Below are 17,549 nucleotides of genomic sequence, written 5' to 3'. Positions count from 1 at the left end.
GTGAACATATATATATAACTGTGGCAATAACAAAAACCTTCAGTATAAAACTTTTTGCGTTGTGCATTTGGTTGGTATATTAGTATCAACTCTTAATTTCAGGCATTAAAATTTAACTTTAAAAGGCAGAAACCCAGTTAAGCAAGATGAAAAAGTTCCAGTGATCCTTCATATATCATTGTGCTTAGAGTTAACAGTACTGTACTGTACCCTGAGAACTTTGAGAGGATAGATCTCATCTTATGTGTTCTTACTCCAGTAAAAAGGAAAATCAAAGCACAAACCCGCAAAGGCAAAAGCAGGCGGGGAAGGGCAGTGTGTCTGCGGATCTCAGCTGCAGCTGCCCTGCCCCCGGGATGCCCTGCATCCCCGGCTTCTCAGTGTGCGTTGTCCTTCCCTCCTCCTGTGGAACAGCCGCCTGGCCGTACTGCCACCGCCTCAGACGCACGTCCATAGCCTTGTCACTCAAGATGCTGTGCTTCTCCTTCAGATGAGCACACTTCAAGGGTGGTGTTACTGCCCGTCCTTGTATGTATGTATGTATGTGATGGATTACACTGTTAAGAAGAGAAGAGAGTGATCCTTGGAAAGAAAAATAACAGAGGTTGTTGACAGACCTCTGTTCTGCTATCCAACACACAAATGTGTGCAAAAGTGTGTACATGCCTACACACACTTTCATACACATTTCCATTTACAGAGGTTTTTGTCCTTTATATAATACAGCTTTCCAAATACCAGATGCACGAACGCCTTTCCCAGGAGTCTTATCTGCTTCCTGTAGACGCAGTGGGTTCCAGATATCTAGGTTGTGTCCATTCGTCAGGGTCAGGTCTACACGTGTCTTTTTGTGACTCATTAACCCTTTCTACCATGCACGGAATAACATTTTAAGCCCTCAAAATACCCAGTATACAAAAGTAGAGATTTGAAAATAGGATAATTGTAATTTAGAGAAGGGGGCAACAGAAGCATGTTAATCCACACTGGCCTGTTTTCCTCCTGGAACACCACTGAAAGGACAGGCAAGGCTTTTTAAAGGAAAAACCCACAAGACATAAAAAGATGCTCAACGTCACTAATCATCAGAGAAATGCAAATTAAAACCACAGTGAGATACCACCTCACACCTGCCAGAATGGCAGTCATCAAATCAACAAGTGCTGGTGAGGATGTGGAGAAAAGGGAGCCCTCCTGCACTGTTGGTGGGCATGCAGATTGGTGCAGCTTCTGTGGAAAGCAGTATGGAGTTACCTCAAAAAATTAAAAATGGAACTGCCTTTGACCCAAAGATCTCACCTCTAGGAATATATCCTAAGAATCTCAAAACACTAATTTGAAAGAATATAAGCATCCCATATGATCATGGCAGCATTATTTACAATGGCCGAGATCTGGAAACAGCCCAAGTGCCCATCAATAGATGAGTGGATAAAAAAGCTGTGGTCCATTTACACAATGAAATACTATGCAACCATAAAAGGAAGGAAATCTTACCTTTTGCAACAGCATGGATGGATCTGGAAACCATGATGCTAAATGAAATAAGCCAGACAAAGACAAGTACCATATGATTTCACTCATATGTGGAATCTAATGAACAAAATAAACTAACAAGCAAAATAGGGACAGACTCATACGTAGAGGGCAGACTGACAGCTATGGCGGGGTTGGGGTGCTGGGTAAGAGAGGTGGAAAGATGGAGCAAAAAAGGACAAATATAAACCCCTCATGGACACAGACAACATGTGGTGATTGCCAGGGTGGGGAGAGGTGGAGTAGGGTGTGGGGGGTAATGGACAGACAGTTGACTTGGAGTGATGAACACACAATACAATGTACAGAGAATGAATACAATACAGTGTACAGAGATGTATTGGAGAGTTGGGCACCTGAAAGCTGTATAATTATGTTAACTAGTATCACCCTAATAAATTCAATTTAATGAAAAGAAAAACAACCCACAGGAAAAAGAAAAATGAATGAAGAGACAATATCAACAACATCTGGAACCAGCAAAGCAGATGGATGAGTGGTAACTGATTTTTCAAATTGGAAAAAACGAAAACTTAAGCTGATGATGAGAAAAGATCAGAAGAAAGCCCACTCTGGGAACTAGAAGGCCCTGAAATGGGGGTCCAGATGGACTGGCTGCTCATCCTGATAAGCAGCACTTAGAGCCTCAGCTTGTCTATGTAACTGGGCAGCTGCCCCTACTCCACTCTGCCAAGGAGCTGAGGTTTATGGGTGGTGTTTCTGGAACAGTACAGCCCCCATAAAACCCTAGCTGTCTTAATTATCTCACTCTTGGTGGGCTGAGGCAATTGGCTTTTAGACAACCTCTCTCTCTTCCTTGCAACAACTTACTGAGGACTCAAAGAAGTCCTTGCTACATCCTGTTATTCCTCTCAAGGTGCTGGGAACTCTAGCTGTAAGATCTAAGCCCCAGGATTTCAAAGATTATCTATCATTTAACCAATGGCTGTGCTCTGTGGCCACATCGCAAAGGCCGATGTATTTGCCCCTCCCTGGGATGGAAAGTTTTGTTACCATCCTCACTTCAACTTGACTCAGCTGGTTCAACTCATGTTATACTCCATTTTGAGAATCAGCTTATATACTGCTCACAAAAATTAGGGGATATTTTATAGCTTCATATTCATTTAGAAATATCCCCTAATTTTTGTGAGCAATATATTTTAGTCAGAATTCCTGGCTGTATATAACAGAAACTCAATCTGAATCAATTTAGAGCAGTGTTTTTCCACTGCTAGTCCGCCAGAAATTTTATGCTGCTCCACGAAAGAGTAACTGTTATATGAAGATTACAGAGTATGAAGATTAATACAGTCTTCATGCAACATCAGGGTGGTTAACTCTTTTGCGGACCGGCACAAAATTTATGGGCCAGTCAGCGGAGTGGTGGTTGAATAGCTCTAACTCCCTTCGGAGTTTCCCTGCCTCCTCCCTTCCCCCCACCCTCGTGTTTCTTGCTTCTCTCAGCTCCATGTCCCCTGTTGCCCTAATACACTAGCCTTTCACACCGCAGGGAATAGAGCCACAAGACCTGTGTGCTCACATTTCATAACCTCACTACCCTACAGGGATCGCCCTTCTCTTAATTCCAGTTTGAAAGCTCCCAATGAAAGTTCTCTTTGGTCCATCTGGGATTATGTGACCTACCCAAGGATTTTCTGTTTGGTGGCCCCAACAAAATGGGTGGGGTCAGTTCTCCAAAAGAGGGAATCAGCTGCCCCTGGAGAAGGTAGATGTCCTGAGGAGGCATGTAGCTATAGGCTTCTTTTGGGGGTTGTTTCTGAAAAAAAAATTGTATTTATAAGTATGTCATACCTCCATTTGCATAAGGCTTGTTTCAAGAGACCTTTTTTCCCCCCTAATACCTCATTTTTATTACTTACAAGGGTTAAATTATGCCTTCTGTTTTTTTTTTTTTATTATTTTATTTTTTTTCCTTTTCATTTTTCTGAAGCTGGAAATAGGGAGAGACAATCAGACAGACTCCCGCATGCGCCCGACCGGGATCCACCCGGCACGCCCACCAGGGGCGAAGCTCTGCCCACCAGGGGGCGATGCTCTGCCCATCCTGGGCGTCGCCATGTTGCGACCAGAGCCACTCTAGCGCCTGGGGCAGAGGCCACAGAGCCATCCCCAGCGCCCGGGCCATCTTTGCTCCTATGGAGCCTTGGCTGCGAGAGGGGACGAGAGAGACAGAGAGGAAAGCGCGGCGGAGGGGTAGAGAAGCAAATGGGCGCTTCTCCTTTGTGCCCTGGCCGGGAATCAAACCCGGGTCCTCCGCACACTAGGCCGACGCTCTTCTGTTTATTTTTTATGAAGATGTGTTGTGTTGGGACATAATATCATCTTGGGGTGGTAAAGAGGCACTACCATAATTCTGAATGGTTACCAGTTGCTAGGAATCTTCCGAAAAGGAAAGATATCATCAATTAGAACTTCTTTAACTTTAATACATACTTCACAAGAAAGGAAAAGCAGTTTTTAAAGGCCATAAGATCTCACAGTAAAAATATTATCTTTGAGCTGTGGAAACACAACCAGTTCAGAGATGAGTTGCACAATAAAAAGACTAAGATGGCTTCCTGACTGGGTGCCCAGTGAGGTTTATCTTGGTGCCTACAGAGTACGGTCAAGTGACGAAAGCCAGAATTTGCCGAGTTTTTTTAGACGGAGAACAAGTGAGATGTTGGGGAAAATGAGAAAGGAGGCAAAATGAAATCGGTCAAGCCAGAAGCCATGTGTTTGTGGAGTCACCACTTTGATTCTCTTCTTGTGAAGGTAGGAAAAAGAGTTCGGTTGAGAAGCACAGCACCGAGGTGTCAGCACGGTCGTGGAGCAGCTAGCTGGTGTGGATCCATGAGACGCTCTCCAAGGCAACACAGGGATTTTTTTTTTTTGATCATTTTTTGAAAGAGAAAAGCAGAGTAATTGAAAATTAACACATAATCTTATGGAACCGCAGGGTCCTCAGTGCTGGCAGATTTCCAAAGTCCGTCCGATAGCCTGGCAGACCTCCAATTCTTAACCGCTCCTGGGCTGAGATTAGATTTCATTTCCATTCAAGCATTTAAGGTAAACCCTTCATCAATTCTGACTCGGGATAGTGCAAACAAAAACATTGTACAAATATATTTATAGTTTATACATACAGTAATGTGTATTTTTAAATATTTTATCAAAAAAGGAAAGTTTAAGTTCAAAAAGTAAGTCTGGAGAGCAGGTACAACTTGAAATGTGAGCAGAACAGTGTCACACCCACACCCCCAAACAAAAATTGTCAGCAAATTCATGGACACTTCAGTTCCTTATCGACTATAGGCTGCTGCTACTGGTAATTCCTTTCCTTTTGGTTTAGGTCTCTCATTATCCAGCAAAGGACATGAGTTGTGAATAGCAGTTTTCATGTAAAGCTAAAATGGAGTTGACGGAACTGCTGCTTCTGCAGTCTGTCTCGGGTTTCTGTTCTGCCGTTCCCCGGTCCGATTTTCACTTCCCGTTACTCTGCCAAAACCATTTCTGTCCGGGAGCCCAGCGGCTTCCTCCGTGCTAATCCAGTGAGGAATTCTCGGGCTTGTCTTACTCGGTCTGTCAGTGCATTTGACACAGATGATCACTTTCTTCTACTTCAAACACTCCTTGCACTTGCCTCCAGGTCCTGTGTTCTCCTAGTTTTCCTCTTATTCCTTCTTGCCTCTTCACCTTTTTTCGTGCCTCTTAGTATACCAGGGGGACCCCTTTTCTTTTATCTGTCCTCACTCACTGTAGGTGGAGACTTATAGCTTTCAATAATATCTACCTACTGGTGACTTCCAAACTTGTTTTTCTGGCCCGGACCTTCCCCCTGAGCTCTACCAGTGGTCGGCAAACTCATTAATCAGCAGAGCCAAATATCAATAGTACAATGATTGAAATTTCTTTTGAGAGCCAAATTTTTTAAACTTAAACTATATAGGTAGGTACATTGTTATTAACTTAATTAGGGTACTCCTAAGCTGGCCAAAGAGCCGCATGTGGCTCGCGAGCCGCGGTTTGCCAACCACTGCTAACCTAATACCCTCCTCCAGTCGGCATTTTCACTTGGATATTTAATGCATATCTCACAATTGGCATGTTCCAAACTGCGTTCTGTATCTTTCCCCACCCAAGCCTCTCTCCCGTGTCTTCCTCATCTCAGTTAATGGTGGTTCTCCTAGTGCAGGGGTCGGGAAACTTTTTGGCTGAGAGAGCCATGAACGCCACATATTTTAAAATGTAATTCCGTGAGAGCCATACAGTGACCCATGTACGGTTACGTATTATCCAATAAAAATTTGGTGTTGTCCTGGAGGACAGCTGTGATTGGCTCCAGCCACTCGCAACCATGAACATGAGCGGTAGGAAATGAATGGATTGTAATACATGAAAACGTTTTATATTTTTAACGTTATTATTTTTTTTATTAAAGATTTGTCTGTGAGCCAGATGCAGCCATCAAAAGAGCCACATCTAGCTCACGAGCCATAGGTTCCCAACCCCTGTCCTAGTGGTTCTGTCAGAATCATTGATTCTTCTCCCACCTAAATGATCAGATTATTAGATCAGCTTTATCTAAAATCACCTATCACTCTATGTCCAAGATCTTTCTATTTCTTACCACTTCTGCTGCTGCCACTATTTTCCTAGCCTCTCCTGTCTGTCATCTGGAATTGTGGCAGTAGCCTTCTCCTTAGCTGCGCCTCCCCCTGCTCTCTGGCCATTTATCGTCCACGGAGCAGATGATCCTGTTATAGCACAAGCGATGTCGTGCCTCACCTCTGCTCTAAGCCCTCCAGTAACTCTTCATGTTGGTAGTCAGTCAAAACTAAAGCTCTGATAATAGCCTACAAGGTTAAATAGCACTGCTTCTCAAACTGTCTGCCACAAAGAAGCAGTTTTGTTTTCATTTCTAGTTCGAAGTGGACCAATACTTTACAGAAGTAAGATAAAAATGAGTCAGTACAAAGAGAACTTCTGCTCTGGACATGGTGAAGTAACGGGCATCTGATTAGCTCTTCTACTACAGACCATGGGAAAACTGGGCCGAATATAAAAACTATTTTCAGAAATTTGATAGTAAGTAAAGCAGGGCTGTTCTCTGAGGGCTGAGAAGCAAATGAGGAGATCACTCTGAGTGTCCAAGCTTTCTGCTGAGAGCTGTTTGCTGAGCTGCAGTGCAGGATACAAGCTGAGTGAGGCAGTCTTGCTGAGAATAAGGAGTCAGAGGATGGAGTTTGGGGAGGCAGGAGTTCACAGAGCAAATTACAAAAGAAGAGGAAGGCTTGGCCTGTGGTGGCACAGTGGCTAAAGCATTGACCTGGAACGCTGAGGTCGCTGGTTCAAAACTCCAAGCTTGCCTGACCAGGTGGTGGCGCAGTGGATAGAGTGTTGGACTGGGATGCGGAAGGACCCAGGTTCGAGACCCTGAGGTCACCAGCTTGAGCACGGGCTCATCTGGCTTGAGCAAAGTTCACCAGCTTGGACCCAAGGTCGCTGGCTCCAGCAAGGGGTTACTTGGTCTGCTGAAGGCCCACGGTCAAGGCACATATGAGAAAGCAATCAATGAACAACTAAGGTGTTGCAAGGAAAAACTGATGATTGATGCTTCTCATCTCTCTCCGTTCCTGTCTGTCTGTCCCTATCTGTCCCTCTCTCTGACTCTCTGTCCCTGAAAATAAATAAATAAAATTAAATTTAAAAAAACAAACAAAAAAAACTCCAGACTTGCCTGGTCAAGGCACATATGGGAGTTGGTGCTTTCTTCTCCTCCCCCTCATCTCTCTCATTCTCTCTCTCTCAAAATAAATAAACAAGTAAATTTAATTAAACTTAGAAGAAGAAAAAAGAGAAGAGGAAATATGCAGAGAAAGAACTCCGTAAATCTGCATAGAGAACCCTTGAATCTTTGGCTGAAAACTAAGCTATATTTGCATAGGATGAGTTTTCACAAAACCAGCAAAGAACAACTACGTGGGAAAGAATAGCCCCAGGGGAATTTTAAAATGGAACAGCTACCTGAGCTCGTGCAGTTGTCTAAGTTTCAACGAACCAGAGTAGGGAGACATCATTGAATGCTTGGGGCATTCAAGTAAAAACCCCCATTAAGTCCACATTTTACGAGCAGGGCAAAAATAGCCCTAGATGAAGGTTACTCTGGATCTGTACTAATGAAGCTTAAATCCAAACCTCAAAAGGACCCAGCTCGCCCTGGCTGGTTGGCTCAGCGGTAGAGCGTCGGCCTAGCGTGCAGAGGACCCGGGTTCGATTCCCGGCCAGGGCACACAGGGGAAGCGCCCATTTGCTTCTCCACCCCTCCGCCGTGCTTTCCTCTCTGTCTCTCTCTTCCCCTCCCGCAGCCAAGGCTCCATTGGAGCAAAGATGGCCCGGGCGCTGGGGATGGCTCTGTGGCCTCTACCTCAGGCGCTAGAGTGGCTCTGGTCGCAACATGGCGACACCCAGGATGGCAGAGCATCGCCCCCTGGTGGGCAGAGCGTTGCCCCATGGTGGGCGTGCCGGGTGGATCCCGGTCGGGCGCATGCGGGAGTCTGTCTGACTGTCTCTCCCTGTTTCCAGCTTCAGAAAAATGAAAAAACAAAAACAAAAACAAAAAAACAAAAACAAAAGGACCCAGCTCTCCACAAGTAAATGAACTGACTACCAGATTCTTTGGAAGAAGACATCAAAATCCAGATATTCATCATCATAATACCCACAATTTCCATCATCCAGTAAAAACTTAGAGGACATAGGAAGAGACAGGAAAGTATGGCCTGTAACCAGGAGAAAACTAGTCAATATAAAAAGAGCCAGAAATAACAGACATAATGTGATTGGCAGATAGGGATTTTAACACAGCCGTGATAAATACCAAAAAATATAAAGGGAAATAGAAACATACTGAAGAGAAAAACAGAAGAAATAAAAAAGGACCAAGTATAAATGTAATAGTAACTTGATTTCTTTTTAAATTAAAAAACAACCTCTAGAGTTAACGGGGGAAATAGCCTCATATGAAAAAATTTAATGGGTGGACTTACAGACCAGAATGCAGAAGAAAATTACACTGAACTTAAGACAAACAGTCCAGAATGAAATATAGAAAGAAAAAAGTTGAAAAATGAACAGAAGGGCAATGACTTGTGGAACAAGGTCGAACAATCTACCCAGGGAGGGGAGAAAATTATTTAAGGAAATAAATTTTTCCAAATAAATTTTTATAAATATGATGAAAACTGTAAACCCACATGTACAAGAAGCTCAACAAACTAAGCAGGATAAAACAATACCAAGGCACATCACAAATTGCTAAAAACCAGTGATAAAGAGAAAATATTAAAAGTAGCTAGAGATAAAAAGATGTTTCTTACAAGGGAACAAAGGTAAGATTTTTTTCAGTGAGCTCTTATTAAAAACAATGCAAGCTAGAAGAAAATGGAATAGCATCTGAAAGCACTGAGAAAATTTACTTTTATTACTTATAAAATATATAAATTTTTTAGCTTTAGCCACTGAGAAGGTCTAGAAACAGTGACAACCCAGGAACATTGAGTAGCCTGGAGCCCTGATTGTGGTCTCTAAACACTCTTGCCCAGTGTTGGAGTCCTTGGAAGAATAGTGGGTTTCAAATGTCGGGCAGGAATTATACAAGATGAGTCTAGGCATTCTATTGTCCCGAGCAAGGAAGCTAATAAGGTCTAATCATGTCAGAAGAACACAGTAGGCTACTTACAGGTATCCCACTGTTCAAAGACAGAACAGTTTGAGCAAAAGAAAGATGATTGCGATGGACTGAAACACATTAGACACATACAAATCTATGAGTTTATATGATGCTAAAAAAGAAGTCCTTGGTAACTTGTTTGCCACGGTTCTAATTAGCTCGTTCTGAATTTTATTAAACAATATGAAATATCAACCATTTGTTTTACCTTTCCTGAATGAACAGTATTTCAAGATAGACAAATAGAGGAAATGCAGAAATCAACATTTTACATCTCCTAATGAAATAATGAATTTAGTCAATAACATTAGTAAATGCTGAAACCATTAGGTGAAAAGTTGGTGGAGGAATTTATAATGGAAAGATGTAACTGATAACATCTGAATTCACTGATCACTATTTATATTCCCTTGTATGCCTCTTCCTCGATTTATATAAATACACACCGTATTACTTATGATGGATTTTAGTCCTTTCTCAAAAAACAAAAGAAAAGCAAAATCTTTAATCAGATGTTTAGATCTAACCACAGGGGATGGAAAAACAAGTTAAATGGCACCCCAAGAAATAGTCAGTGAAGTGCTGAGTACAGGGTTTGCTACAAGATAACCTGTTTTCTTCACAAATAAATGACCTGACAGAAATGGAAAAAGATAAACTGTTATAAATTAAAAATGGAAACATCAACCTAATTCATGATTTGTAGACCTTGTTTGGATCTTGATTTTAACTATAAAAATTTTTTTTTTGCCCTGGCCGGTTGGCTCAGCGGTAGAGCGTCGGCTCCATTGGAGCAAAGATGGCCCAGGCGCTGGGGATGGCTCTGTGGCCTCTGCCTCAGGCGCTGGAGTGGCTCTGGTCGCAACATGGCGACGCCCAGGATGGGCAGAGCATCTCCCCCTGGTGGGCAGAGCATTGCCCCTGGTGGGCGTGCCGGGTGGATCCCGGTCGGGCGCATGCGGGAGTCTGTCTGACTCTCTCTCCCTGTTTCCAGCTTCAGAAAAAAAAAAAAATTTTTTAAGACTCAGGAAATTTTCAGATGGAATGAGTTATTAAAAAAAATTTTATTTTTCAGGTGTGATAATGGCTTTGAGGTTATGTAAATGAAGTATTTCTGTGTGAAATAATAAGTTGAGATTTGTTATAACCACCTCTTCTTGCCAAAAATGTTAGGGGAAGAAAGAGGAGACTAAACATGTAGGACAATGTTGATTTTGGTTGAAGTTTGATGATGGGGGCATGAGGGATAGTCATTAGATTACTCTCTATTTTGCACATGTTTTACAATTTCTATAATAAAAAGGTTTTTTTAAAAAAAAGTAGTGTGTTCTTTCCATATATCTGTAAGAGAGTGCCTCATTCAGAATATATATAGTGTTGTCTTACAATAAGATATGATTCTAACAAGTTTGGTTTGAGTACCAATTGTATGGGAGAAAATGGAATGATGCTAAAGGCAGTATCCTTATAGAAATAAAAAGGTTTAACTGGTGTCTTGAGGTAACACTGAAAACTCTTACACGTAGACAAAAGCTACAAAAGCATTAGGATTCATGTAATAATGTTAAGTAGATCCCCTCTACCCGTTTTCCTGCCAGTGGGCATTCCCCTAAGGTACATGCATCCCAAAGCCCAGAAACCAGACAAGACTAGTGGACAAGGCTCCTTGGTGACACTTCCTTGGTTTCTTTTCTAAACGGCTATAGTGTCAGTTGGCCAAAGCTGTATCCTGAGGGGCCACTTTTGTTCAAAGGATTTGTGACATATATTCCCTATGGTGTAACACCATATTCCATTATGCATTGTTGTTGTTGTTTTTTCCTTATCATGATTTATTATTTTTCTATATTTCTTTGCAGTTTGCCCATTTTAATTCATGTTCATTTCTTGCTTCTGTGTCTGTGTCATGCTTGCTGTCTTTGCCTCCGTTGTTCCTAGGTTACAGTATAGCCAGGATATGCCCAGTCACTTGGCCGATGAGCATGCACTGATAGCCTCCTATGTGGCCCGTCTGCAGCACTGTGCACGGTCAGTGGTAGGGCAGCAGCAGGCGGGTATCCAGGGCTGAGCAAAGGGAGGGAGTACTGTTTCCCGGGGTTACCAGCTGGAGAAGTCTTTGCATCTGGGATTTTCCTTGAGAAGCTACCAGCTGTGTTTGGCAGAGTTTAGGTAATTGCTAAAGCATTATTTTCTAAAGGAGAAGGAGCCTTTCCAGGACCAGGCACTTACCTGAACATAGAGTCAGAAATTCTCCTTTAAAGTGGAGTTTACTTCCTTCAGATTATATGTACTTAAAAATTGGATAAACCTCAGAGAGATATGCATTCCCAAAGATGTACATTCACAGACATATTTGATCTTACTGTTTATTCCTGCCTAAATAATGAAATCTTTCTGTTGATATTTAAAGCTTAGGGTTGATCAACACACAGGTTATCACTAATCTTTGATAACATCACCGTTACATCTTCATGTGTTATATCTTCATTGCTTCCCCAAATCTATCATTGTTGATCATTCAAACGAGTGGTTTACAACAGTGGTATTGGATCACTGTTACGTAGGGGACTTTTTCCAAATGATATATATCTCCTCACAGTATAATGATTACATATTTTATAGTAGTCCCACATACCCCTTGCCTTGAATACTACCATGGCAGTGACTCATGGTTAATGTGGGAATACAGCTGATCCCTCAGTGGGTTAGGATGGAAAAATGTTCAATAACCACTAACTATGACAAAGTTAACCCTTTAAAAGAGTTAGTACCAAGCCCTGGCTAGCTAGCTCAGCAGTAGAGTGTCAGCCTGGAGTGTGGAAGTCCTGGGTTTGATTCCTGGCCAGGACACACAGGAGAAGTACCTATCTGCTTCTCCACCCTTCCCCCTGTTCTTCCTCTCTATCTCTCTCTTCCCCTCCCACAGCCAAGGCTCCATTGGAGCAAAGTTTGCCCGAGCACTGAGGATGGCTCCATGGCCTCCGCCTCATGTACTAGAATGGCTCTGGTTGCAACGGAGCAATGCCTCAGATGGCCAAAGCATCGCCCCCTAGTGGGCATGCTGGGTGGATCCCAATCGGGCACATGCAGGAGTCTCTCTGCCTCCCCACTTCTCACTTCAGAAAAATACAAAAAAAAAAAAAAAAAGAGTTAGTACCAAATCAAGTGCTATTACATTCAGGCAGACCCAAAGCCACCGCCCATTTTATGCTCAGACCTACCACCACTCTGCAAGGAGAATGGAACTAAAGTTAAATAATCTGAAGCCATCTCAGCCACTCTACGTGGCCACACAGAAAAGTCATTGTGCCAGACACCTTGAGACGCTTATTCTTAGAGAAAAAAACCATAATTTATAAGCTGAATACATAAGAGAGTCTGGAGCCTTAAGTTTTTATCTGAGTTTTGCCCGTAGCATGCCATGGTTCCATGGGAAGGTTATTCTTATTGCCTTGATAATAAATTAATAATCAATGAGAAAAAATACATATATTTAAAAATGACTCTTTTTAATCTTATACTTTATACCATTTCCTGTAGTTTTCTTAGTATGACTACATAGCATTGGTATTTTTAGGCATGTGCCTAGCTCTAAAGCCTTAGAGAGACTGTAGGGTTCTCTTACTTCCCAAGTATGTTTAAATGATAGGTTCGTCCAAGGGAGGAAGGAAGGGCCTGACAGTTGTGTATCATATCGTCAAGAGTGTCTGCTCATCCAGCAGATGATTTCTTTGCACTCTGTCTGAGCCTCTTGGTCTGTAGGAATAAAGTTGTCTCACTCCTGGCAGGACAGCTCACTTAAAATCAGTCAGGGCAATTGTCCAGGTGATTACAAAGTTTCCATGGTGACAGTAGCAACAGAATGTTGGACAGGGACTGCAACCTGATATTCCAGCTCAGGAAGACTTATAGTAGGTTTAGCCAAGGTTCTCAAGTCTTTGGCTTAGGGATAAGGCTCCCTGCTCAAGAATTGGTGGCTGGGAACCCTGGAAGAACATGAAGATTGGGTGAGTACATTTCTTCTTGATTTATGGTTGAAGGAATTGAGCTTCCTACTTCCTTAAAGAAATAAGAAATTTCCTAATTCTGAAAATGAAAGTCAGCTCAAGCAGAAGAATAGGGAACCTTTCTAATTTTCCTCATAATTATCATTGACCTTAAAAGCTCTCTGCATACATGAGTTGGTTAGAACATCATCCCAATATGCAAGAGTTGCAGGTTTGATCCTAGGTCAGAGTACATAAAAGACTCAACCAATGAATGCATAAATAAGTGGAACAACAAATCAATATTTCTCTTTCTCTAAAATATTATACACACACGCCTGACCAGGTGGTGGCGCAGTGGATAGAGCGTCAGACTGGGATGCGGAGGACCCGGGTTCAAGAACCTGAGGTCGCCAGCTTGAGCATGAGCTTATCTGGTTTGAGCAAAGGTCACCAGCTTGGACCCAAGGTCTCTGGCTTGAGCAAGGGGTTACTCGGTCTGCTGTAGCCCCCCCGGTCAAGGCACATATGAGAAGGCAATCAATGAACAACTAAAGTGCCACGACGAAAAACTGATGATTGATGCTTCTCGTCTCTCTCCATTCCTGTCTGTCTGTCCCTATCTATCCCTCTCTCTCTCTCTGTAAATAAATAAATAAATAAATAAATAAATAAATAAGTAAGTAAGTAAGTAAGTAAAATATTATACACACGCACACACATCTCTTTAACATAAAGCTCTAGTTTCTGTCTGGAAAGCATAGTCAATTAAAGCAACCAGGCTGTCTACGCTTGGATTTGAATGACAAGTAGAGTTAACCTTCCCTGGAACATGGAATGTGGTAGAGGAGGAGCTATTTTGCACAGAGGAACCTGTTGTGTCTCTTGCCAAAAAACAAAGGTCAGCCATTTTAAGTCTCATTTCTTAAGCTGCAAGTCCCTCCATAATAGTATGTACTTCTATTGTTAAATGTTCATTTCTGTTGTTCTTTATTTAAAAGTTCTCTTATTTCAGACAAACACCTTTAAAACACAAATATATTTCAGCCCAGACCTTGGGGCCTTGACCCTACGATAGTAGTCAACTGATGATAGCATGTTCTTATTATAAGATCGTCTTTTGAGAGAATGTTTATACATGCTGGAGACTGACATTTGCACAGTGTTAAGTGCCATAGGCAGAGGACTTTAAAGCACATTTTTAAAAAGACTAAACTTGAATTAGCCACAAAGATAGAAATGTAGGAAAGTGAAATAAGCTAGGAAAAGCACAGTTGACTGTATACATGAAAAGGCCAGATGGATCGCTGTTAACTTCACCTTTCCCAGGTTCCCTCCAGTAATTGTAATAAGATTTGATGAGTATTGAACTCATGTCTTTATTAAATTTCTTCATATTTACTTGTCATAATGCTCAGTTCCAATCAAGGGTTTTAGAACTCTGTGGCCAGAGCAGAAGCAAGCCACAATAGCCATCTTTGGTCAAGTCATCATCATCTCTTATCTTAAAGCTTCTGCTAGACTTAACAGAGAGAATTATATAAACATATCCACAGTCCCTATTAATCTAAGAATGCCCTGATATGAACAAAGGACTGTTGATGTAACATGCTAAATTATTGGAGTTATTTCATCTTAAGTTCATTATATCTCAAAGAGCTGGCCTATTATTCAAGAACCCATTTTTTATCCAGGTGTGACATTATGTGATATCCCACCTAGGTGGGACTTTTCATTTTTAGAGTGCTGCTGCCTGGCTTGTGGTGGTGTAGTGGATAGGGCGTCGACCTGGAACACTGAGGTCGCTGGTTCAAAACCCTGGGCTTGCCCAATCAAGGCACATACAAGGAGCCACTACTATGAGTTGATGCTTCCTGCTCCTCCCCCTCCCTCCCTCTCTCCCTCCTTCCCTCCCTCCCTTTCTCTCTCTTTCTTTTTCTCTCTCTCAAAAATGAATAAGTAAAAAATCTTTTTAAAAAATTGTTTTTAGAGTGCTGAAACTCTTGTTAAAGAGTGAGGGACTAAATTACTTCACTCTAAGATGGGGCTGTATTTGTGGAACAAGCATGGTAAAAGAAGAGAAAGAGGCACTGAAAGAAAATGTTTAACACCATGTAGCCTTCTCCAGCTTTGCCAGATACCGGGCCTGTCCGAGCCTGGATTCCTCAGTTTGGCTCTGCCAGTGTTAATTGTACTTTTCCCAACCCTCTGTTTTTCATGATGCTTTAGTTTTCTCTTGGTCTTTCTAAATTCAAGACGTATGTCTAAAAGTCATGAGTTTTTAAAAATTTGATCAGAAATCCCTCTCTCAAACTTTGTAAATGCCCTATCCCTTCTCAGTCCTTGTATTATTAAAAAAAACAAACAAACAAACAAACAAAAAACGCCCTTCGGATGGTGTGAGAGCTTTGGGGTATGCTGCCGAAGAGAAGGGACCCAGGTGGGCTCATTTCTCTCAGTCCCCTTTGTCTCCGAAACCATTGCTATTTATGATCCACCATTTCCTTTGTGGCCATTCTTCTTTACCAGCTTTTTCCCAGCTTTCTTTCTAAGAGAGAGGGACGGGTGGGGGGGTGTTTAATAGACACCTGTTGAATTTTTATCTCCTTGGCAGTGTCCTGGACAGTCCTAGCCGACTGGATGAGGAACACCGGCTTATAGCTCGCTATGCTGCCCGGCTGGCTGCAGAGGCAGGAAACATGGTGAGTAAATAGAGGATTCTGGTGGAGTAGCAAAAATTAGCATTATTTTAATATACAAGTGGTAGAGAAACAGTGAATGTGAAACTCAGGAGAACAAGTACCTCAGGGACAGGAGAGGAGAACCTAATTAGGGGAGAGATTACAGTGGTCTTTAATTTTATCTATAATATTTTTTTTCTTTAAAATATGAATCAAGAACAGAAAATCAAAGAGTCAAATTGGTTTTGAAAAAGATTAATAAAATTAATATATCCCTAGAAATCCTGGTCAAGAAAAAAAGCAAGTACAAATTACTAATATCACAAACTTAAAAGGAACATTGCTACAGACCCTACAGACACTGTAAGGATGAGGAGAGCCTATTACAGGGGGTCCTTGGGTTACGACACAGTTCTGCTCCTACGGCCGTGACGTAACTCGAATTTTGGTGTAAGTCGAAACACACCCTAGCCTAACACAAATGGAACACTTGCACTTTTAACAGTCCAAAATGGCGTAGGTAAGACTAATGGGGGATGTCAGCTCCCTCATTCATATGCTGCATTACTGCGTATTCTTCCACCACGTGCAACCAAATGACTTTGCCCACGTAGTCTGTAAATATGATGCTAACAGCGTAAGCCAAAACACTCACTTCTCAATTCTTTTAAGTTTTTATGGGAGTGAGCATCATAAACTCGAAACATCATATGTCGAGACTGTTATAACCCTTTGTATTAGCAATTTTTGCCAGTGACTTTGACCACCTAGATGAAATAGGCAAATTCCTTGAAAGACATGAACAAAACTGACATAAAAATAAATAGAAAATCTAGATAGTCTTAAACCTGTTAAAGACATTGTATTTATTGATATTGAACTTCCCACAAGGAAAACTTCAAGCTCAGATGGCTTAACTTTTAAATATTAACATATTCTTAAAGAAGAAATGACAACAATCTGACATAAGCTGTAACAGAAAATAGAGGAAGAAGGAACACTTCCAAGTCATTTCATCAGGCCCCTATAACCTGATACCAAAATAATGCACGGCAATTACAAGAAAAGAAAATTGGTGGCCAAATTCTCTTATGAACATGGACAAAAAAAATCTTAACGAAATATTAGCAAATTGAATGCAGCAGTGTGCAAACTAGATAATACTCCACGATCTAGTGAGATTTATTTTAGGAATGCAAACTTATTTAATACACAAAAATCAGCCAGTATAATTTCTCATATTAGCAGTTTAAAGAAAAAAATTATAAGATCATTTCAACAGATGAAGAAAAAACGTGACAAAATATAATACCTATTTATTATAAAACTTCTCAATACACTAGAAGTAGAAGAAACTTCCTCAGCCTGATAAAGACCAACTACAAAAAACATATAGCTAACATTAAATTTTTGAATATTTTTCTTACCTAATATTCAAAGATGTCCCCTTTCACCACCCTTTTAAAAATTGTACTGGAGCCTGACCTGTGGTGGCACAGTGGATAGGGCGTTGACCTGGGATGCTGAGGTCACCGGTTTGGAGCCCCAGACTTTCCCAGTCAAGGCACAAACCAGAAACAACTACAAGCAGATGCTTCTCACTCCTTCTCC

General features: G+C 41.6%; 1 protein-coding gene across 13 annotated transcripts in view; it reads left to right on the top strand.

Moving 5' to 3' along the window:
* Positions 1-17,549, top strand: part of DTNB (dystrobrevin beta) — a 194,158-nt gene that overhangs the window by 124,806 nt on the left and 51,803 nt on the right. For 9 of the 13 annotated variants that reach the window (XM_066266610.1, XM_066266611.1, XM_066266620.1 and 6 more), the window contains 2 exons: positions 11,210-11,299; positions 15,872-15,959. In XM_066266610.1, the coding sequence (XP_066122707.1) occupies positions 11,210-11,299; positions 15,872-15,959 (178 nt within the window). The remainder of the gene's footprint in view (positions 1-11,209; positions 11,300-15,871; positions 15,960-17,549) is intronic. The other 4 variants (XM_066266618.1, XM_066266615.1, XM_066266617.1 and 1 more) reach the window with 1 other exon arrangement.

This window comes from Saccopteryx bilineata, chromosome 3 (assembly GCF_036850765.1).
Source record: "Saccopteryx bilineata isolate mSacBil1 chromosome 3, mSacBil1_pri_phased_curated, whole genome shotgun sequence".
Classification (NCBI taxonomy): Eukaryota; Metazoa; Chordata; class Mammalia; order Chiroptera; family Emballonuridae; genus Saccopteryx; species Saccopteryx bilineata.
The sequence above is the reverse complement of the archived record's forward strand: the minus strand, read 5'-3'. Positions and strand labels throughout refer to the sequence as shown.